Source organism: Pan troglodytes, chromosome 2 (genome assembly GCF_028858775.2).
Source record: "Pan troglodytes isolate AG18354 chromosome 2, NHGRI_mPanTro3-v2.0_pri, whole genome shotgun sequence".
NCBI classification, from domain to species: Eukaryota; Metazoa; Chordata; class Mammalia; order Primates; family Hominidae; genus Pan; species Pan troglodytes.
Window position 1 is genome coordinate 158,992,254 of NC_086015.1, and position 24,646 is coordinate 159,016,899.

A 24,646-nucleotide genomic window follows, 5' to 3' on the forward strand; every position below is an offset into this window, starting at 1 on the left:
AATATTATTGTAACAACAGTTTGTAACTCCACTTTTTGTTTTCTACATAATTTAAGAGACTACAGGTTGAGCATCCCTAAACCACAAATCTGAAATCTGAACTGCTCCAAAATCTGAAACTTTTTGAGTGCCAACCTGACACCAAAAGTGGAAAATTCCACACCAGAAAAATAAAAAAAATCTGCCATTATTTGTTATTGTTCTTGTTTAACAGCCAATACTGGTATCCTGATGATGCTACTGTTCTGCTCAGTTAAATGCTTTTGGTCGCAAGCATCTTGGATAAGGGATACTCAACCCATTCTACATTTTTTTTTTTTTTCTTGAGATGGAGTCTCATTCTGTCACCCAGGCTGGAGTGCAGTGGCACAATCTCGGCTCACTGCAACCTCCGTCTCCTGGGTTCAAGCAGTTCTCCTGACTCAGCCTCCCGAGTAGCTGGGATTACAGGCGTGTGCCACCACACTCAGCTACTTTTTGTATTTTTAGTAGAGACACGTTTTCGCCATGTTGGCCAGGCTGATCTTGAACTCCTGACCTCAGGTGATCCACCCACCTCATCCACCCAAAGGGTTGGGATTACAGGCATGAGCCACCGCACCCAGCAAACCTGTACTACCTTTTTTTTTTTTTTTTTTTTTTTTTTTTGGAGACGGAGTCTCGCTCTGTCGCCCAGGCTGGAGTGCAGTGGCACGATCTTGGCTCACTGAAATTTCTGCTTCCCAGGTTCAAGGGGTTCTCCTGCCTCAGCCTACCAAGTAGCTGGGACTACAGGCACACGCTGCCACGCCTGGCTAAGTTTTTGTATTGTAGTAGAGACAGGGTTTCACTGTGTTGCCCAGGCAGGTCTCACACTCCTGAGCTCAGGCAATCTGCCCGCTTTGGCCTCCCAAAGTGCTAGCATTACAGGCATAAGCCACCTCACCAGGCCTGTACTACATTTTTAAAAGAGACAATAATTAGTTTAAAACTTAGTATTATTGTAACTTTGGTTTTTAAGTCCATATTTTGTTTTCTACATAATTTTAAAGACTCAGATATTTTAAAAATTATTAGTTTATGGGTTTTTTTGTTTTGTTTTGTTTTGTTTGGGGTTTTTTTTTGTTTTGTTTTTTTTGAGACAGAGTTTCGCTCTTGTTGCCCAGGCTGGAGTGCAATGGCACAGTCTTGGCTCACCACAACCTCCGCCTCCTGGGTTCAACCAATTCTCCTGCCTCAGCCTCCCAAGTAGCTGGGATTACAGGCATGTGCCACCAGGCCCAGCTAATTTTGTATTTTTAGTAGAGATGGGTTTCTCCTTGTTGGTCAAGCTGGTCAAGAACTCCCAACCTCAGGTGATCCTCCTGCCTCGGCCTCCCAAAGTGCTGGGATTACAGGTGTGAGCCACCGCGCCCAGCCTAGTTTATGCTTTTTTTATATCCACAATGTACAAAAATGCGATTCTGTGATATCAAGAACTGAAAGGAGTGGGGATGATGTTCAAAAGGAGTAGTTTTTGTATTTTATTGAGGTTAAGTTGGTATGAATTTAAATTAGAGTGTTATAACTTTAGGATGTTAATGGTAACCTAGAACAAATAGTTATGCAATACACAGAAAAGGAAATAATATAAAATTAAAACACTTCAGCTGGGCGTGGTGGCTCATGTCTGTAATCCCAGCACTTTGGCAGGCCAAGGCAGGTGGATCACTTGAGGCCAGGAGTTCGAGACCAGCCTGGCCAACATGGTGAAACCCTGTCTCTACAAATCAAACAAAAATTAGCTAGGTGTGGCAGTGAGTACCTGTAATCCCAGGTACTTCGGAGGCTGAGGCAGGAGAATCACCTGAATCCGGGAGGTGCCTAGATGGCACCACTGCACTCCAGCCTGGGTGAGAGAGTAAGACTCTGTCTCAAAAAAAATAAAATAAAACAAAATAATTAATTAAATAAATAAAATAAAAAATTATACAAAATACAAAAACACAGTAATGCAGGAAATGATGGACAAAAAAACCTATAAGGCATATGGAAAACAGATGGCAAAATGACAGAAGTCCCTCCTTATCATTAATTACTTTAAATGGTAATGAGTTAAAGTCTCCAATAGAAAGAGAGAGATCAGCCTAATTTATTTAAAAATTATCATTCAACCATATGCAATCTACAAGGGATACACTTTAAATCCAAACAAATAGGTTGAAAGTGAAAGGATGGAAAAAAATATTCCATGCAAATAATAACCAAACAAGAGCAGGGGTACCTAAACCAATATCAGAAAAACTAGACTTTAAATCAAAAAAAGTTACAACAGAAAAAAAAAGGACATTATATATTAATAAAATATTCAAAAAAAGCAAGAAGCCATAATAATTATAAATATTTATGTACCAAATAACAGACCAGCAAAAATGGTGAGAGTTGAAGGGAGAAATAGATAATTTTGCAATAACAGAGACAACACCCCACTCTCATAATGAATAGAATAGCCAGACAGAAGATAAGTAAGGAAAAAGAGGACTTAAATAATAAAATAAATCGCTTAGATCTAACAAACATATACAGAATACTCTACCCAATGACAACAGAATATATATTATTCTCAAATGTACATGGAACAGTCTCCAAGATAGACCATTTGTTAGGCCACAAATTAAGTCTTAGTAAATTATGAAAGACAGATGTCATACAAAGTATCTTCTCTGAACACAACAGGATGAAGTTATAAATAAATAACAGAAGAAAAAATTTGCAAATCTGTGGCAATTAAATGCACTCAAACAGCCAATATATCAAAAAACAATCACAAGGAAAATTTAAAAGTACTTAGAGACCAATAAAAATTAAAACACACCATGCCAAAACTGACAGAATATAGTGAAAGCAGTGCTAAGGGAGAAATGTGTAACTGTAAATGCTTAACTAAGAAAGAAGAAAAAGAAAAATAGTCCAGATGCAGTGGCTCATGCCTGTAATCCCAGCACTTTGGGAGGCCTAGGTGGGCAGATCACTTGAGCTCAGGAGTTTGAGACAATTCTGGGCAACATGCCAAAACCCTGTCTACTAAAAAAATACAAAACATTAGCCAGGTGTGGTGGCACACACCTGTAGTCCTAGCTGCTCAGGAGCCTGAGGTGAGAGAATCACCTGAGACAGAGAAGTCAAGACTGCAGTGAGCCATGGTAGTGCCACTGCACTCCAGCCTGTCTCAGAAAGGAAAAGGGAAAGGAAAGGAAAAAGGAAAAGGAAAGGAAAAAGGGAAAGAAAGGAAAAAGGGAAGGAAAGGAAAAAGGGAAGGGGAAATGGGAAAGGAGAAAGGGAAGGGGAGGGAGAAGGGAAGGGAAAGAAAAGAAGAAGGAAAGATTGATCTCAAATCAAAAACCTAACTTTATAACTTAAGGAAATGGGGGGAAAAGGCCACACTAAACCCAAAGCTAGCAGAAGAAAGGAAATACTAAATATGAGAGCGCAGACAGGAAGGAGAAAAACAATAGAGAAAAATTAATGAAACTAAAAGTTGGTTCTTCAAAAAACAATAAAGCTGACAAATCTTTAGCTAAATGGGCTAAAAAAAAGAGAGAAAGGACTAAAATTCCTAAGTCAGAAATAAAAGTGGGGACATTACTACAAATTCTACAGAAATGAAAAGAACTATAAAAGAGTACTATGAACCACTGTACGCTAACAAATTGGATAACATAGATGAAATGGATAAATTTATAGAAACAAAAAACCAGGCCAGGCACAGTGGCTCACGTCTGTAATCCCAGCACTTTGGGAGGCCGAGGCAGGTGGATCATCTGAGGTCAGGAGTTTGAGACCAACCTGGCCAACGTGGCGAAACCCCATCTCTACTAAAAATACAAAAAAAAATTAGCTGAGCATGGTGGCAAGTGCCTGTAATCCCAGCTACTCAGGAGGCTGAGGCAGAAGAATCATTTGAACCTGGGAGGCAGAGGTTGCAGTGAGCTGAGATTGTGCCACTGCACTCCAGCCTGGGCAACAGTGCAAGACTCTGTCTCAAAAAAATAAATAAATAAATAACCTTCCAGGATGGAATCATGAAGAAAGTAAAAATCCAAATCCAAGTAGACCTAAAACTGTTAAGGAAGTTAAATCATTAATCAAAAATCTCCCAACAAAAGGAAGCCCTGGATCTGACAGCATCACTGGTCAATTCTACCATGGATTTAAAAGGGGACTAACACCAATCCTTCTCAAACTTTTCCCAAAAATTAAAGAGAAGAGAATACTTCCTAACTCAGTCTATGAGGCCAGCATTACCCTGATACCAAAGCCAGATAAAGACACTGCAAGAAAACTATAGACCAATATCTGTCATAAACATTGACGAAGAAATTCTCTACTAAATCATAGAAAACCAGATTCAGCCACTCTTTTCTTTGTTGAAACAGGGTCTCACTCTGTTACCCAGACTGGAGTGCGGTGGCTTGATCATGGCTCACTGTAGCCTTGACCTGCTGGGCTCAATCGATCCTCCCACCTCAGCCTCCTGAGCAGCTGAGACCACAGGTATGCTTTTTTTTTTTTTTTTTGGAGACAGAGTCTTGCTCTGTCACCGAGGCTGGAGTGCAGTGGCATGATCTCGGCTCACTGTGCAACCTCTGCCTCCCGGGTTCAAGCAATTCTCCTGCCTCAGCCTCCCCAGTAGCTGGGACTACAGGTGCAGGCTGCCATGCCCAGCTAAGTTTTTGTATTTTAGTAGAGACGGGGTTTCACTGTGTTGCCCAGGCTGGTCTCAAACTCCTGAGCTCAGGCAATCCGTCTGCCTCAGCCTCCCAAAGTGCTATAATTACAGGCGTGAGCCACTGTGCCCAGCCGTATGCCCAGCTAATTTGTTTTATCTATTTATTATTTTTTTTTTTTGTAGAGATGGGGTCTCTCTATGTTGCCCAAGCTGGCCTTGAACTCCTGGGTTCAAGAGATCCTCCCACCTCAGCCTCCCAAAGTGCTGGGATTACAAGTTTAAGCCACCACACCCAGTCTTTCAGCCACATATTTAAAGGATTATACATTATAACCTAGTGGGATTTATTCCTGAAATGCAAGAATGATCCAACATATAAAAATCAACCAGTATAGGCCGGGTGCGGTGGCTCACGCCTGTAATCCCAGCACTTTGGGAGGCCGAGGCAGGCGGATCATGAGGTCAGCAGATCAAGACCATCCTGGTTAACACGGTGAAACCCCGTCTCTACTAAAAATACAAAAAATTAGCCGGGCGTGGTGGCGGGCGCCTGTAGTCCCAGCTACTGGGGAGGCTGAGCCAGGAGAATGGCGTGAACCTGGGAGGCGGAGCTTGCAGTGAGCCGAGATTGTGCCACTGCACTCCAGCCTGGGCGACAGAGCGAGACTCCGTCTCAAAAAAAAAAAGATAAAATAAAAATAAAAATAAAAAGATCAACCAGTATAATACACTGCATTAATAGAATAAATTAAAAAAACACATGGTTACCTCAACTGATATAGAAAAAAACCTTTGACAAAATTCAATATTCCTTCATGATAACACTTAACAAACTAAGAATAGAAGGCAACTACTTCAACATACTAAGGTCACATATGAAAAAACCATATTCGGCCAGGCGCAGTGGCTCACGCCTGTAATCCTAGCACTTTGGGAGGCTGAGGCAGGTGGATCACGAGGTCAAGAGATCGAGACCATCCTGGCCAACATAGTGAAACCCTGTCTCTACTAAAAATACAAAAATTAGCTGGCCGTGGTGGCACAGCCTGTAATCCCAGCTACTCAGGAGGCTGAGGCAGGAGAATTGCTTGAACCTGGGATACAGAGGTTGCGGTGAGCCGAAATCGCAGCCACTACACTCCAGTCTGGGCAACAGTGAGACTCCATCAAAAAAAAAAAGAAAAAAGAAAAAACCATAGTGAACATTATACTTAATGATGAAAAACTGAAAGCTTTTCCTCTAAGATCAGGAACAAGTCAAGGATGTCCATTCTCACCACTTCTATTCAACAGAGTACTACTGGATGTCTTAGCCAGAGCACCAGAGCACATAGACAAGAGAGAAAAAAGGCATCTAAAATAGAATAGAAGAATTTAAATACCTCTGTTCACAGATTATAGGATCTTATATGTAGAAAACTCTAGAAAAACTATTAGAACTAACACACAAATTCAACCAAGTAAAAGAATACAAAGTTAACACACAAAAATCAGTTGCGTTTCTAACATTAACAACAAACAATCTGAAAAGGACATTATGAAAGCAATTCCATTGGCCAGGTGTGGTGGCTCACGCCTGTAATCCCAGCACTTTGGGAGGCCAAGGTGGGTGGATCACGAGGTCAAGAGTTTGAGACCAGCCTGACCAACATGGTGAAACCCCGTCTCTACTAAAAATACAAAAATTAGCCAGGCGTGGTGGCATGCGCCTGTAATCCTAGCTACTCAGGAGGCTGAGGCAGGAGAACTGCTTGAATCCAGGAGGTGGAGGTTGCAGTGAGCCAAGATTGCGCCATGGCACTCCAGCCTGGGCAACAGAGCGAGACTCTGTCAAAAAAAAAAAAAAAAAAAAAAAAGCAATTCCATTTATAATAACATCACAAAGAATAAAATAATTAGGAATTAACCAGGACATTGAAAGACGCATACAATAAAACTACAAAACATTGCTAAAAGAAATTAGAGAAGACGTATATGAAAAGACATCCCATGTTTATGGACTGGAAAATTTAATATTGTTTAAATGTCAATATTACACAAAGTTATCTATAGATTCAATACAATCCCTATCAAAATCCCAATGACTTTTTTTTTTTCAGAAATAGGAAAATCCATCCTCAAATTCATGTGGAATCACAAGGGATCTCAAATACCCAAAATAATTTTGAGAAAGAAGAACAAAATTAGAAGACTCACACTTCCTGATTTCAAAACATATTTAGAAGCTACAGTAATCAAAACAGGGTAGTACCGGCATAAAGATAGACATACAGATCAATGGAACAGAGAGGCCAGGAATAAATGCTCACATATACAATTAAATGATTTTCAACAAGGGTGCCAACACCACTCAATGGGGAAAAGACAGGCTTTTCAAAAATGGTGCTGGGAGGCTGGGCCTGTAATCCCAGCACTTTGGGAGGCCAAGGTGGGTGGATAACTTGAGACCAGGAGTTCGAGACCAGCCTGGCCAACACAGTGAAACCCCATCTGTACCAAAAAATACAAAAATTAGCCGGATGTAGGGGCGCATGCCTGTAGTCCCAGCTACTGGGGAGGCTGAGGCATGAGAATCACTTGAACCCGGGAGGCAGAAGTTGCAGTGAGCCGAGATCATACAACTGCACTCCAGTCTGGGTGACAGAGTGAAACTGTCTCAAAAAAAAAAAAAAAAAAAAAATTGGTGCTGAGAAAACTGAATATTCACATGCAAAAAAAAAAAAAAGTCGGGCCCTTATCTAACACTATATAAAAAAATTAACTTGATAGAGCAAAGACCCAAACTCAAGAGCTAAAACTATAAAACTCCTTAAAAAAAAATATACGGCAAAAGCTTCATGACAGTGGATTTGCCCATGATTTCTTAGATGTGACACCAAAGGCACAGGCAACAATTAAAAAAGAAAAAAGAAAAACAGGGCAGAGAAAAATGGCTGAATCATGGATCATCCTCCCCACAGGAATACCAATTGAACAACTATCCACACAAGAAAGTACCTTCATAAGAACCAAAAATCAGGTGAGCAATCGTTTCTTAACACTGAATAGAACAGAAAAGACAGTCTTCAACTGCTGATGCAACCCCTCCCCCATCCCTTTGCAGCAGCTGCGTGGCATGGAGGGAGAATCTATGCACTTGGATGGGGGAGAGTACATTGATTATGGGATTTTGCATTAGAACTCAGTGCTGCCTGTTACAGCAGAAAGCAACATCAGATAAAACTGAGCCGGGGCCCATAGAGGAAGTATTTAGACCAGCCCTAGCCAGAAGGGAATCATTCATGCCAGCAGTCACAACCTGAGGTCCTTCAAGCCTCACCACCACGGGATAATGTATTCTGGGGTCCTAAATAAACTTGAAAGGCAGTCTAGACCACAAGGCCTGCAATTCCTAGGCAAATCCTGGTGCCGTGTTGGCTCAAAGCCAGAGAACTTGGGGAATACATGACCCAGTGAGACATCAATGAGGGTGGCCAAGTGAATACTTGTGCCCCACCTCTCTCCTAACCCCAGGTAGCATGGCTCACAGCCCCAGGAGAGATTCCTTCCTTCTACCTGAGGAGAGGAAAAGGAAGAGTAAACAGAATTCTGTCTTGCAACTTGGAAACCAGCTCAGCTACAGTAGGATAAGGCACTAGGCAGAGGACGAAGACTCCCATTTCAGGCCCTAGCTCATAGATGACATTTCTAGATACACCCTGGGCCACAAAGCAACCCACTACCTTGAAGAGAAGAACCCAGTCCTGGCAGGATTCATCACTTGCTGACTCAAGAGCCCTTGGGTCTTGAATAACCAACAGCAATACTCACGCAATACCCGCTGTGGGCCTTGGGTAAGATTGAGAGATGTGCTGACTTCAGGTGTGACTCAGCACATTACCAGCTGTGATGGCTATGGTGAGGGACTCCTTCTACTTGAGAAGAGGAGGAGGAAGACTAAGGGGACATTGTTATGCAGCTTAGGTATCAGCTTTGCCACAATGGGGTAAAGCACCACATGGCCTCTTGGGGTCCCCAAGTCCAGGCTTAGGCTCTTGGACACCATTTCTGGATCTGCCCTGGGCCAGTGGGGAGCCCACTTCCCTGATGGGAGAGTCCCAGGACTGGCAGCATTCACTACAAGCTGACTGAAGAACCCTCAGGCCTTGAATGAATATCAGTGGTAGCCAGGCAGTATTTGCCGCAGGCCTGGGATGGTGGTGGCCCCAGGGAGAGACTCTTCTGCTTGTGGAAAGGGGAGGGAAGAGTGGAAAGGACTGTCTTGTGGCTTAGGTCCCAGCTCAGCCACAGTAGCATATAGCAGCACCAGGTAGATTTTGAAGATTCACTACTCCAGGCCCTGGCTCCCGGATGACATCTCTGGACCTATCTGAGACTGGGAGAAGTCACCACCCAGAAGAGAAGGACACAAGCCTGGTTGGCTTCACCACCTACTGATTCTGGAGCCCTAGGGTCTTCAGCAAACACAGGTAGTGACAAGGCAGCGGTTACCACGGGCCCTGGGAGAGACGCAGTGCTGTGTTGGCTTCAGGTCTGACCAAGTACAATCCCAGTGTTGGCCACAGGGGTGATTATGTCACCCCTCCTCCAGCTCCAGGCACCTTGACACAGACAGAGAGACTCTACTTTTCTGGGAGAAAGAAAGGGGAAGAACAAGAGTCTCTGCCTGGTAATCCAGAGAATTTTTGCAGATCTTATCCAAGACGGTACATCTATTAGACTGTAAGAGCCACAGCGTTACTGGGCTTGGGATGCCCCCTAATACAAATATGGCTGCAGTGACCAAAAACTTAGATGACAACACCCAAGTGCATTCAAATACCTGGAAATCCTTCCAGAGAAGGACAGGTCCACACAAATCCAGACTATGAAGACTATAATAAATACCGAAATCTTCAATGTCCAGACCTCAATATCCACAAGCATCAAGAATATACATGAAAACATGACCTCACCAAAAAAAACTAAATAAGGTACCAGTCACCAATCCTGCAGAGACAGAGATATGTGACCTTTTGAAGAGAATATTCGAAATGGCTGTTTTGAGGAAACCTAATAAAATTCAAGACAACACAGTGAAAGAACTCAGAATCCTACCAGATAAACTTAACAAAGAGAGAAACAGTTAAAAAGAATCAACCAGAAACTCTGGAGCTGAAAAATGCAATTGACATATTGAAGAATGCATCAGAGTCTCTAAACAGCAGAACTGATCAAGCAGAAGAAAGAATTAGCAAGTCTGAAGACAGGCTATTTGAAAATACACAGTCAGAGGAGAAAAAAATAAAAAAGAATCAAACACTCTTACAGGATCTAGAAAATAGCCTCAAAGGGGCTAATCTAAGAGTTATTGGCCTTGAAAAAGAGGCAGAGAGATAGGGGTAGAAAGTTTATTCAAAGGGATAATAACAGAGAACGTACAAAACTTAGAGAAAGATACTGATATTCAAGTACAAGAAGGTTATAGAACACCAAGCAGATTTAACTGAAAGACGATCACCACAACACAGTTAATAATCAAACTCCTAAAGGTCAAGGATAAAAAGAATCCTATAAGCAGCAAGAGACAAGAAACAAATAGCATACAATGGCGCTCCAATACATCTGGCCGCAGACTTTTCAGTGAAATCCTTACAAGCCAGGCGAGAGTGACATGGCATAAAGTGCTGAAGAAAAGAAAATATATATGTGGCAAAAAAAAAAAAAAACTGTAATTACTTTTGCACCAACCTAACAAAATAGTATAGCCAGTCAAACACGAAGGAGAAATAAAGACTCTCCTAGACAAACAAAAGCTGAGGGACTTCCTCAACACCAGACATGTCCTGCAAGAAATGCTAAAGTGAGTGCTTCAATCTGATTTAAAAAAAGGATGTTAATGAGCAATAAGAAATCATCTGAAGGTACAAAACTCACTGGTAACAGAAAGTACAAAGAAAAACATGGGATATTATAACACTGTAATTGTGGTATGTAAACTACTGTATCTTGAGTAGAAAGGCCAGGCGCAGTGACTCACACCTGTAATCTCAGCACTTTGGGAGGCCGAGGAGGGCAGATAGCTGAAGGTTAGGGGTCCAAGACCAGTCTGGCCAACATAGTGAAACCTCGTCTCTACTAAAAATACAAAAATTAGAGGCATGGTGATGCCTGCCTGTAGTCCCAGCTACTCGGGAGGCTAAGGCAGGAGAATCTCTTGAACCCGAGAGGCAGAGTTTGCAGTGAGCCGAGATCGCACCACTGCACTCCACCCTGGGAGACAGAGTGAGACTCTGACTCAAAAAAAAAAAAAAAAAAACTAAAAAAACTAAAACAGCTTTTCTAGACATAGACAGTATAATAAGATATAAATAGAGACATAAAGTTTAAAAGTCAGAGACAAAGTATAGAGTTTTTTTATTAATTTCGTCTTTGCTTCAGTGTTAGTTTGCTTGGTGGTGTTTTGTTTTTTTGTTTTTTTTGAGACAGAGTCTCACTCAGTCTGGCCCAGGCTGGAGTGCAGTGGTGCAACCTCAGCTCACTGCAGCAGCTGCCTCCTGGGTTCAAGTGATTCTCCTGTTAGCCTCCCAAGTAGCTGGGATTACAGGTGTGCCCCATCACACCTAGCTAATTTTGTATTTTTAGTAGAAACAGAGTTTCACCATGTTGGCCAGGCTGGTCTCAAACTCCTGACCTCAGGTGATCCACCTGCCTCGGCCTCCCAAAGTGCTGGGATTATAGGTGTGAGCCACTGCACCCGGCCTAGTTTGCTTGTTTATGCAATCAATGTTGTCATCGGTTTAAAATAACAGGTGATAAGATATTTGCAAGCCTCATGGTAACCTCCAATCAAAGAACATATAACTGATATACAAAAAATAAAAAGCAAAAAACTGAAACATCACAAGAGAAAATCATCTTTAGTAAGAGGAAGATAGGAAGGATGGAAAAAAGGAAGAGAAGACCACAAAACTAACAGAAAAAAAATTTTTTTTAATGACAGGAGTAAGTCATTACTTATCAATAATAACATTGTAAATGAACTAAACTCTCCAAAAGACATAGAGTAGCTGAATGGATTAAAAAAACAAGATCCAACAATCTTTTGCCTACAGGAAACATACTTCTCTTAATAAAGATACACATAGATTGAAAATAAAGAAATAGAAAAAGATACTCCATGCAAACAGAAACTGCAGAAGAGCAGCAGTAGCTATATTTATGGCAGATTTACAGACAAAATAGATTTTAAGATAAAATAGATTTCAAGACAAAAATTATAAAAAGAGACAAAGAAGGTCATTATATAATGATAAAGGGGTCAATTCAGCAAGAGGATACAACAATTATAAATATATATGCAGCCAACACTGCAGCACCAAGATACACAGAGCAATTAATATTAGAGCTAGAGCTAAAGAGATAGGTCCCAATATAATAATAGCTGGAGACGTGAACACCCCACTTTCATCTTCCAGATAGAAAATCAACAAAGAAACATCAAACTTAATCTGCACGATAGACCAAATGGACGTAGGATATTCATAGAACATTTCATCCAATGGCTGAAGAATATACATTCTTCTCCTTAGCACATGGATCATTCTCAAGGATAGACTATATGTTAGGTCAAAAAACAAGTCTTAAAAAATTTCAAGCTGTGTGCGGTGGCTCACGCCTGTAATCCCAGCACTTTGGGAGGCTGAGGTGGATAGACCACCTGAGTTCGGGAATTCAAGACCAGGTTGGCCAACATGGCAAAACCCTGTCTCTACTAAAAATACAAAAATTAGCCAGACGTGGTAGTGCATGCCTGTAATCCCAGCTAATCAGGAAGCTGAGGCAGGAAAATTGCTTGAACCCAGGAGGCGGAGGTTGGAGTGAGCCGAGAGCGCGCCACTGCACTCCAGCCTGGGTAACAGAGCAAGACTTCATCTCAAAAATAAATAATTAAAAATAAAAATTTCAAAAAAATCAAAATTATATCAAATATCTTCTCTGACTACGATGGAATACAACTAGAAATCTATAACAAGAGGAATCTTGGAAACTATACAAACACATGGAAATTAAACAATGTGCTCCTGAATGACCACTGAGTCAACAAAAAGATTAAGAAAGAAATTTAAAAATTTCTTGAATCAAATGGTAATGAAGGCTGGGAGCGGTGGCTTACACCTGTAATTCCAGCACTTTAGGAGGCCAAGGCGGGCAGATCACCTGAGGTCAGGAATTCAAGACCAGCCTGGCCAACACAGTGAAACCCTGTCTCTACTAAAAATACAAAAATTAGCCAGATGTGGTGGTGCATGCCTGTAATCCCAGCTAATCAGGAGGCTGAGGCAGAAGAATTGCTTGAACCCAGGAAGCAAAGGTTGCAGTGAGCCAAGATCATGCCACTGCGCTCCAGCCTGGGCAACAAAGCAAGACTCCATCTAAAAAAATAATAATAATAATAATGAAAACACAACATATCAACACCCATGGGATACAGCAAAAGCAATATTAAAAGGAAATTTTATAGCTATAAGCACCTACATCAAAAAAGTAGAAAAGCAAACAGGAATCCATTTAAAAGAATTAGAAAAGCAAGAGCAAACTAAACCCAAAATTAGTAGAAGAAAAAAATAATAAAGATTGGAGCAAAAATAAATGAAATTGCAGTGAAGGAATACAAAAGATTAGGGATATGAAAAGTTGATTTTTTGAAAAGATAAACAAAGCCAACAAACCTTTAGCCAGACTAAGAAAAGAAGAGAGGAGACTCAAATAAATAAAATCAGAAATGAAAAAGGAGACATTACAACCAATACCACAAAAATTCAAAAGATTATTAGAGGCTACTATGAACAACTATATGCCAATAAGTTGGAAAACCTAGAGAAATAGATAATTCCTAGACATGTACAACCTACCAATATTGTAACATGAAGAAATCCAAAACCTGAACAGATCAACAACAAGTAATGAAAACAAAGCCATAATAAAAAGTAATGATATCAAAGCTGTAATAAAAACTCTGCCAGCAATGAACAGCCCAGGACTCAATGACTTCATTGCTGAATTTTACCAAACGTTTAAGAGAAAAATAAATACCAATCCTACTCAAACGATTCAAAAAATAGAGGAAGAGGGAATACTTCCAAACTCATTCTACAAGGCTAGTATTACCCTGATACCAAAACCAGACAAAGACACATCAAAAAAGAAAACTACAAGTCAATATCCCTGATGAACATTAATGCAAAAATCCTCAAAGAAATACCTACAAATCAAATTCAACAACATATTAAAAAGATCTTTGACTAAGTGGGATTTATCCCAGGGATGCAAGGATGGTTCAACATACATAAATCAATCGATGTGATACATCATATCAACAAAATGAAGGACAGGCCTGGCATGGTGGCTCATGACTGTAATCCCAGTACTTTGGGAGGCCAAGGCAGGCAGATCACCTGAAGTCAGGAGTTCGAGACTAGCCTGGTCAACATGGCAAAACCCCGCCTCTACTAAAAATACAAAAATTAGCCAGGCGTGGTGGTGGGTGCCTGTAATTCCAGCTACTTGGGAGGCTGAAGAGAATTGCTTGAACCTGGAGGTGGAGGTTGCAGTAGCCGAGGTCACACCACTGCACTCTAGCCTGGGTGACAGAGAGAGACTCCATCTCAAAGAAAAGACAAAAACCATACAAACATGAACATTTCAATAGATGCTGAAAAAGCATTGGATAAAATCAACATTCCTTCATGATAAAACCCTCACAAAATGCTACAGAAGGAACATACGTCAACACAATAAAAGCCATACACAACAGACCCGCAGCCCTAGTATCACACTGAATGGGGAAAAACTGAAAGCCTTTCCTCTATGATCTAGACTATGACAAGGATGCCCACTTTCACCACTGTTATTCAGTATAGTATTAGAAGTCCTAGCTAGAGCACTCAGACAAAAGAAAGAAATAAAGAGTATCTGAACTGCAAAAAAAGAAGTTAAATTTTTCTTGTTTGCAGATGATATGATCCTGTATTTGAAAAAACCTAAAGACTCCACCAAAAGACTATTGGAACTGATAAATAAATTCAGTACAGTTGCAGGATACAATATCAATATATAAAAATCAGTGGCATTTCTACATGCCAACAGTGAACAATCTGAAAAAGAAATCAAGAAAGTAATCCCGTTTACAATATCTGGAAATAAAATTAAATACCTAGGAATTAATTTACCCAAAGAAGTGAAAGATTTCTACAACGAAAACTATAATACACTGGCTGGGCACAGTGGCTCATGCCTGTAATCCCAGCACTTTGGGAGGCCGAGGTGGGCAGATCACTTGAGACCAGGAGTTCAAGACCAGCCTGGCCAATATAGTGAAACCCTGTCTCTACTAAAAATACAAAAATTAGCCGGGCATGGTGGCACATGCCTGTAATCCCAGCTACTTGGGAGGCTGAGGCATGAGAATTGCTTGAACCTAGGAGGTGGAGGTTTCAGTGAGCCAAGATTGTACCACTGCACTCCAGCTTGAGTGACAGGGCAAGTGTCTGTCTCAAAGAAAAAAAAAAAAAGGCTATAAAACACTAATGAAATAAATTGAAAAGGGTACAAACAATGAGAAAATTTTCCATGTTCATGGGTGGATTGGAAGAATCAATATTGTTAACATGCCAATATTGCCCAAAGCAATCTACAGATTCAATGCAATCCCTATCAAAATACCAATGGCATTCTTCACAGAAACAGAAAAAACAATCCTCAAATTTATATGGAGCCATAAAAGACCCAGAATAGCCAAAGTTATCCTGAGTATAATGAACAAAACTGGAACAATCACATTACTTGACTTCAAATTATAAGAGCTATAGTAACTAAAATGGCATGGTACTGGCATAAAAACAGACACATAGACCAATGGAACAGAATAGAGAACCCACAAACAAATCCATACATCTACAGTGAACTCATTTTCAACAAAGGTGCCAAGAACATAAATTGGAGAAAGGGCAGTCTTTTTGATAACTGATGCTGGGAATACTGGATATCCATACGCAAAAGAATGAAGCTAGACCTCTCTCTCTCATCATATACAAAAATAAAATCAAAATGCATTAAAGACTTAAATATAAGACCTCAAACTATAACTCTCCTACAAGAAAACATTGGGGAAACTCTCCAGGACATTGGACTGAGCAAAGATTTCTTGAAAAATACCCCATAAGCACAGGCAACCAAAGAAAAAATAGACAAACAGGATCATATCAAGTTAAAAAGCTTCTGCACCACAAAGGAAACAATCACCAAAGTGAAGAGACAACCCACAGAACAGGAGAAAATATGTGCAAACCATCCATCTGACAAGGAATTAATAACCAGATTATATAAAGAGCTCAAGCAACTCTACAGGAAAAAAAATCTAACGATCTCATTTAAAAACGGTCACGAGATGTCAATAGGCATTTCTCAAAAGAAGACATACAAATGGCAAACAGGTACATGAAAAGGTGCTCAACATCACTGATCATCAGAGAAATGCAAATCAAAACTACAATAGGACATCATCTCATCCCAATTAAAATGGCTTTTATCCAAAAGATAGGCAATAACAAACGCTGGCAAGGATGAAAAGGAAACCTTCGTACACTGTTGGTGAAAAATGTAAATTATTACAACCGTTATGGAGAACAGTTTGGAGGCCCCACAAAAAACTAAAAATAGAAGTACCATATGATCCAGCAATTCCACTATTAGATATATACCAAAAGAAAGGAAATCCGTATATCAAAGAGATACCTTTAATCCCATGCTTATCACAGCACTATTCACAATAGCCATGATTTGGAAGCAACCTAAGTGTCCATCAACAGATGAATGGATAAAGAAAATGTGGGCTGGGTGCAGTGGACCATGTCTGTAATCCCAGCACTTTGGGAGGCCAAGGCAGGCAGATCACTTGAGCCCAGGAGCTGGAGATCAGCCTGGGTAACATGGCAAAACCCTGTCTCTCCAAAAAGTACAAAAATTAGCTGGGCATGGTGGCTCACCCCTGTGGTCCCAGCTACTCAGGAGGCTGACATGAGAGGATCGCTTGAGCCCGCAAGACCAAGGCTGCAGTGAGTCATGATCACACCACTGCACTCAACCTGGGTGACAGAGTGAGACCTTGTCTCAAAAAAGAAAAAAGAAAATATGGTACATATACATGGTAGAATACTATTCAGCCTTAAACAGAACTGTTGTTTCCAACACCATGGATGGAATGGAGGTCATTATGTTAAGTGAAGTAAGCCAAGCAGAGAGAGACAAACTTTGCATGTTCTCACTTATTTGAGGGAACTAAAAAATTTAAAAATTGAATTCATGGAGACAGAGAGTAGAATAATGGTTGCCAGAACTTGGGAAGGGTAGCTGGGGATGAGCAAGAAGTGGGGTTGGTTAATGGGTATGAAAATATAATTAAATAGAATGAATAAGATCTAGTATTTGGTAGCACAACAGGGTGACTACAGTCAACAATAATTTATTGTACATTTTAAAATAACTAAAGGAGCATAATTGGATTGTTTGCAACACGAAAAAAGAAATGCTTGAGGTGATGAATACCCTATTTACTCTGATGTGATTATTATGGACTGTATGCCTGTATCAAAATATCTCATGTACCCCATGAATATATACACCTAGTATGTACTCACAAAAATTAAAATGAAAAAAGGAAAACATAGACAAATTGGACTTCATAAAAATTTAAAACTTGCACATCAATGAGCACTCTCAACAGAGATTAGAAAAAGTAAACACATAGGTGGGGTGCAGTGGCTCATGTCTGTAATCCCAGCACTCTGGGAGGCTAAGATGGGAGAACTGCTTGAGGACAAGAGTTCAAGACCAGCCTGGGCAGCACAAAGAGGCGCCATTGCTACAGAAAAATTAAAAATTAGCCAGGCATGGTGGCAGGTGCCTTTAGTCCTAACTACTCAGGAAGCTGAGACATGAGGATCACTTGAGGCTAAGAGGTTGAGGCTGCAATGAGCCATGATCATGCCAGTGCACTCTAGCCTGGTCAACAGAGTGAGACCTTATCTCCAAAAAAAAAAAAAAAAAGGCAACATACAGAATGGATGTGAGAAAATATTTGCAAATCATTTATCTAATCAGGGACTCAGAATGTAGAGAACTCCTAAAATTCAACAACAAAAAAACAAACAACCCCATTCAAAAAGGGGCAAAAGAGCTGAACAGATATTTATACAAAAGCATATATGAAGGGCCAATAACCACATGAAAAGATGCTCAACATCACTAATCATTAGAAAAATGCAAATCAAAACCACAATAAGATACTACCTCAAACTCATTAGGATGACTACTAACAAAAAACCAGAAAATAATAACTGTTAGTAAGGATGTGCTGAAATTGAAACTCTTGTGCATTGTTAGTGGTAACATAAAATAGTACAGCCACTGTAAAAAACAGTATGGCAGTTACTCAAAAAATTAAAAATAGGCCGGGTGTTGTTATCCCAGCACTTTGGAAGACCAAGGCCGGTGTATCACTTGAGGTCAAGAGTTCGAGACCAGCCTGACCAACATGGTAAAACCCTGTCTCTACCAAAAATACAAAACAATTAGGTGTGGTGGCAGGCGCCTGTAATCTCAGCTACTCGGGAGGCTGAGGCAGGAGAATTGCTTGAACCCGGGAGGTGGAAGTTACAGTGATCCAAGATCACACCACTTCACTCCTTCCTGGGCGACAGAGTGAGACTCTGTCCAAAAAAAAAAAATTAAAAACACAATGACCATCTAATCCACTTCTGGGTATATAACTGAAACTCAAAATAACTGAAAGCAGGATCTCAAAGAGATATTTGTATATGCATGTTCATAGCAGCATTATTCACGACAGCTAAAACATGGAAGCAACCCAAGTGTCCATCAACAAATGAACAGAAAAGCAAAATGTGATATACACTTACAATGGAATATTGTCAGTCTTAAAAAGGACAAAAATTATGATATATGCAACAACATGGATGAATCTTAGTAATACCAGGCTAAGTGAAAAAAGCCAGTCACAAAAAAATACCATATAATGCCACTTACATGAGATATCTAGAATGGTCAAAATCATAGAGACAGAAAATGGAACGATGGATGCCAGGGGATGAGGGGAAAGGGAAGTTGGAGTTATTGTTTTTTTGTTTTGTTTTGTTTTGTTGTTTGAGACAGAGTTTCACTCTTGTTGCCCAGGCTGGAATGCAGTGACACGGTTTCAGCTCACTGCAACCTCTGCCTCCCAGGTTCAAGTGATTCTCGTGCCTCAGCCTCCTGAGTAGCTGGGATTACAGGTGCCTGCCACCACACCTGGCTAATTGTTTGTATTTTTAGTAGAGACAGGGTTTCATCATGTTGGCCAGGCTGGTCTCAAACTCCTGACCTCAGGTGATCCACTCGCCTCAGCCTCCTGAAGTGCTGGGATTACAGGCATAAGCCACCGCCCCGCCCCCTGGAGTTGTTTAATGGGCATAGAAAAAATATTATGTCTTATGCTACCAATAAAACATTATTGAAAGAAATAAGAAAATGTGCTAACTGGAAGCATAAATTATTGAGTGCTAAGGGACATAATTCAACTGTGGTCTAAATCAAAAAGCACCACAAGAAAACACTTTAAGATATTCTACAGTGTTTGAAATGCAAATTTAGTGATTATAACATTCTAGCAAACTAAATCCTTTTCAGATTCCTTTTTAAGCATGAAAAAAAGTGATTATGGAAGTATAAACCACGCAATTACTTTCTGTAAAATCCTGTGGATGTGTTACATTTAAACCAAGACCTTAAAATATGTTCATTGTTCTAAAATACTATTTAAAAGCTACCAATACGAGTAACAATATGATACACTGTTTGAGATAAAAATTGTCTGAAATGGGAATAAACGACCTACAGCTTGTTGTAATGTCTTTTTCATTTTTTAACTTACCAGTCGAATGCTTCTCAAAAGTAACATTATTCCAGCTATGGCCATTCCAGTGCTGATGTTCTACAGAAAGAGATTTAAGGGTTAACCCTCACTAATTATTAGTCACAATAATGAAAGCACTAATTAGAAGGTGGAAAAAAAGAAGACTGTCCTCTCTATATCTAATGTGTATAAACAATGTATGTCTTTCAAATAAAGGCCCACTTCTTCAAAAACTGTCCACTCGTTCATTATGATGAATTATTTTAACTTTTATAGTACTCAAATTCTTTCCCAATCTGGCACACAGAGACATTTATATATATATTTAAACATATATACATACATGTATATGTAAACATATACACACACATATACACACCCACCCACCCCAATACACAGATACATATATGTATATAGTATTGGATTGTTCTCTACTGATCGTATTATTTAACTATCAGTTCCATCAATATATGAACTGGTCTAGTACTTCCTATACAGTACCCATAGTAATTAGTATAACCTTGCATCCATAGTAGGAATTTAAGTATTTAGTAGAAAATTTTATCACTAAACCTTAATATACAGCACTTGGCAGATGTGGGTAAATGGCTAGGGAATATTAAGTGATGTTTTTAAAGTGTTTCATTTAAACTGGGGTAGGCCTAAAGGAGTTAATGAAAAATTAAGAATCCTGCAACTCTCTCAAAAAGAGTAATAATCTAACACACTTTCCTTCCATCAATACAACTAGGCATATAAGAAATGAGATTGGCTGGGCATGGTGGCTCACGCCTGTAATCCCAACACTTTGGGAGGCCGAGGCAGGTGGATCACAAGGCCAGGAGATCGAGACCATCCTGACTAAAACGGTGAAACCTCGTCTCTACTAAAAATACAAAAAATTAGCCGGGCATGGTGGTGGGCACCTGTAGTCCCAGCTACTCAGGAGGCTAAGGCAGGAGAATCGTTTGAATCGGGGAGGCAGAGGTTGCAGTGAGCCGAGATCGTGCCACTGCACTCCAGCCTGGGTAACAGAGTGAGACTCAGTCTCAAAAAAAAAAAAAAAAAAAAAAAAGAAATGAGATTGAGGCCAGGTGTGGTGCCTCACGCCTGTAATCTCAGCACTTGGGGAGGCCGAGGTGGGTGGATCACTTGAGGTCAGGAGTTTGAGACCAGCCTGGCCAACATGGTGAAACCTCGTCTCTACTAAAAATACAAAAAACTAGCTGGACGTGGTAGCACACATCTGTAATTCCAGCCACTCAGGAGGCTGAGGCACGAGAATCGCTAGAACCCAGGAGGTGGAGGTTGCAGTGAGCCGAGATTGTGCCACTGCACTCCAGCCTGGGCGACAGAGTGAGACTCTGTCTCAAAGGAAAAAAGAGGCCGGGCGCAGTGGCTCATGCCTGTAATTCCAGCACTTTCGGAGGCCAAGGCGGGCAGATCACCTGAGGTCAGGAGTTCGAGACCAGCCTGGCCAACATCGTGAAACCCCATCTCTACTAAAAATACAAAAATTAGCCAGGCTTGGTGGCAGGCACCTGTAATCCCAGCTACTCAGGAGGGTGAGGCAGGACAATCACTTGAACCTGGGAGGCAGAGGTTGCAGTGAGCCGAGATCACACCATTGCACTCCAGCCTGGGGGACAAGTGCAAGACTTCGTCTAAAAAAAAAGAAAAAGGAAATGAGATTGAAAATATGCACAAAGGTACATACTCTGGGTTCTGTGATTGGATTATTTGTAATATTATAACTATGTTCTAATTTACACAACTTCCTCCCATAATCCTTCTGAAGTCATTTTTTAATTTGAAATAACCCATGCATCTATTACTGCTTAACTGGAAGAAATGAGTTTTCACCAATTAACACATATATTATTTACCATTCAATGATGCTACAAATATTTATCTAGCACTTACTAAGTAGCAGGCATTACTCTAAGAACTGGGGCTACAATGGTGAGTGAAAACAGGCATGGCTTTGGACTTTGTGCTGCTTGGCTGTAGAGCATTTGCAAAGTTATCTTACTCAACTTTCCAGTATTATTTTTTAAAGTTAATGATCCCTTCTGAAAACATTTTCTTCACTTGGCTTCTAGAACACCTGGCTGTCTTGACTTTTTTACTACCTGTCTGCTTCTTCTTAGTCTTTGCTGACCTCCTCTTTACTCCCCAAATTCTCAATGTTATAATCCCCCAAATTCTAGGGCTTCTTCAGTAGCTTTTCTCACTTGCTCTGAGATGTTATTCAAGCCCACGGCTTTAAATGCTACTTAAGGTTTATGCAGGTCATTCCCAATGTTCTATGTCAGGTTCTGATCTCCCTTCAACACCGGACCCCATATCCAGTTGCCAAGAACAGCATCTACAATTCTGCTTAGAAGTCTAACAATGATCTTCAAATTTGCACATCTCCATGTACGTGTCCAAAAAGTTCTCTAGATTTTCCCCAATAAATCATTTATTCCAACTCCTTCTCCTTATCAGCAACTATTACCAGCCTCCTTGGACCTCTTTCTTTGTACCTCACACCCAAACAATTCATATCACCACAATTCTGTGTCTTAGCCACAACCCTCTCTTGCCTGGTGGCCTAACATGTCCCTCTCTTGCTTCAACTCCAGAGGCTTAGTGCTTCACTTAAAAAAAAAAAAAAAAAGGCAGGGCACCAGTGGCTGATGCCTACAATCCCAGTGCTTTGGGAGGCCGAAGCGGGCAGATCTCTTGAGACCAGGAGTTCAAGGCCAGCCTGGGCAACACAGGAAGACCTTGCCTCTACAAACAAAAAACAAATTAGCCTGGTGTGGTGACAAGTGCCTTGTAGCCCCAAGCTACTCGGGAGCCTGAGGTGGGAGGATTGCTTAAGCCCAGGAAGTGGAGACTGCAATGAGACATAATGGTGCTACTGCACTCCAGGCGTGACAGAGGGAGACCCTGTCTCAAAAAAAAGAAATCTATTCGGGAGGCTGAGGTGGGAGATCACTTGAGGCCAGGAGTTGGAAGACAGCCTGGACAACATAGCAAGACTCCCAGTCTCTAACTCTAAAAGAAAGTAGTCGATGGGGTAGCGCAACCTGTGGTTCCAGCTACTCGGGAGGCTGAAGCGGGAGGATCTTTTCGGCCGAAGTGGGTGGAGCAGCAGCAGTGAGCTATGATCGTGCCACTGCACTCCAGCTTGGGCCAGAGAGGAATACCCTGTCCCTAAAAAATAAAATTAAAAATAAATAAAAATTAGAAATGCTCTCTCCCAAGGAGTACAGGACTTCCCTGCTCTTCCTCCGTCTCCTCTCTGGGCCCTCCCCAAATGCTCTAATGGACCGGGTGGCATCCCCGAGCTGGGCTGCGTCTCACCCTTTGAGGTGCCCCCCACAGCCCAGCAAGGATCCAGCACAGTCCTTGTAATAATGAGGCCGAACTGGCCCCCTGGCCCGCCCCCGGCCCTCTGCAGCCCCGCACACACGACACTCGTGATGTCGCCCTCTCGAGCTCATTCCCCCGCAGTTTTCTGTCGCTCCCCGGCCCCGGCGGGATCCACGCCTGAGGCCTCACGTTGTTCTCAGGGTCGCTCTGTGCCGCCCCGCGCCCACCACCCGCCCAGACTGCGTGGCCCCAGTACCCGGACTAGGCGCAGGTGGTCGTCTGCCCACTGCGAGATCCGAGCCACGACGTTGGGCTCCATTCCGTCCTTGTCGGCAGACGGCGAGCCGGTGGCCGCGGGCTGCCCCGCCATGTTCCCGGCCTCCTGCGAGCGGGCCCTGAGCTCCTCCGGCTGGCGGCAGGGGGCGCCGCTCACCTCGGGAAGGCGGCGGGGTCCCCTTCCCCGCGGACCGGGGTGGCCCCGCGACCTGCAGTCGCCAGTGGGCGGGCCCCAGATATCAGACGTCTTAACAGTGCCCCAACCGCTTTTATGCAGGGTGATTCCACGATGCAGGCGATCTCTGAGCAGCACTGCGGGGGCTGAAGCATTCCCTATCAAGCTAGTTAGTAGGATGATTATCAGCTGGTGACTTCAATTCACCCAGCTGCAACGTGGTTTTCGCAGGTGCCACACAAGGAAGGAAATTGAAGTAATTCATTCCTTCCACCTGCTCCCAAGGAACAGCATATGCATATTTTTTAACCAAATACGACCTGTCCTTGAAACCTATGCATATTTCTTATATTCAAATTGTGCTTTAAAGTTTTAAGAGCTGCTCTGAAAGCCTAATATCACATGCTCTAAATCTTTGAGCTGTTAGAAAACAGTAGTTAATACATTTTAAATAAAACAAAAATTAGATACAGAGCAGTGCAAATAATATGGTAACATTTATGTAATAAAAATATATATTGAGGCCGGGTGTGGTGGCTCCTGCCTGTAATACCAACACTTTGGGAGGCCGAGGCGGGCGGATTACTTGAGGTCAGGGGTTCGAGACCAGCCTGGCCCATATGGCGAAATTCCGTCTCTACTGAAAATACAAAAATTAGCTGAACCTGGTGGTATGCGCCTATAATCCCAGCTACTCAAGAGGCTGAGGCAGGAGAATCGCTTGAACCTGGGAAGCGGAGGTTGCAGTGAGCCAAGATCGTGCCACTACACTCCAGCCTGGGTAACAGAGCAAGACTCCATCTAAAAAAATAAATAAATACTAAATACTATACAAGAAACTAGTAACAGTGACTACCCCGGGAAACGGAAGGTAGGAAAGGGCAAGAGGTTTCACAATCTGCCACCTCTAATAAGTATTTTTCAGTGATAGAAATGTCCTGTAGCTTCATGTGGGTATTGCCTGCATGAAATGTGGCTACTGAAATCAAGGAACTGAATTTTTAACTTTATTAATTTTAATTAATTTAGTCACATATGGCTAGTGGCTATTATATTGGAGAGTGGAATTATACTACTGGAGTTTTTTTTTTTTTTTCCTTTATGCAAATATTACCTTTAAAAGTCAAAACAGACTCTGTTGTATTCCTAACAATACATATTATGAGTGGTGGCTTCAAGGAGTGTATTGTCTCTG

The 24,646-nt window shown here is 41.5% G+C and overlaps 1 protein-coding gene across 4 annotated transcripts in view; it reads right to left on the bottom strand.

Annotated features, from left to right (window-relative positions):
* The window catches only part of C3H3orf33 (chromosome 3 C3orf33 homolog), a 43,557-nt gene extending 19,965 nt beyond the window's left edge, over positions 1-23,592 (bottom strand). Inside the window, exons 1-3 of one of the 4 annotated variants that reach the window (XM_024355776.3) lie at positions 23,257-23,592; positions 21,227-21,301; positions 19,656-19,715 (exon numbers count right to left, since the gene is read on the bottom strand). In XM_024355776.3, the coding sequence (XP_024211544.1) occupies positions 19,656-19,700 (45 nt within the window). In that variant the 5' untranslated portion in view covers positions 19,701-19,715; positions 21,227-21,301; positions 23,257-23,592. Of the gene's footprint in view, positions 1-19,655; positions 19,716-21,178; positions 21,302-23,256 lie in introns of all 4 variants that reach the window. The other 3 variants (XM_063807293.1, XM_001149374.6, XM_054681201.2) reach the window with 3 other exon arrangements.
* Positions 23,593-24,646: the final 1,054 nt, after the last annotated feature.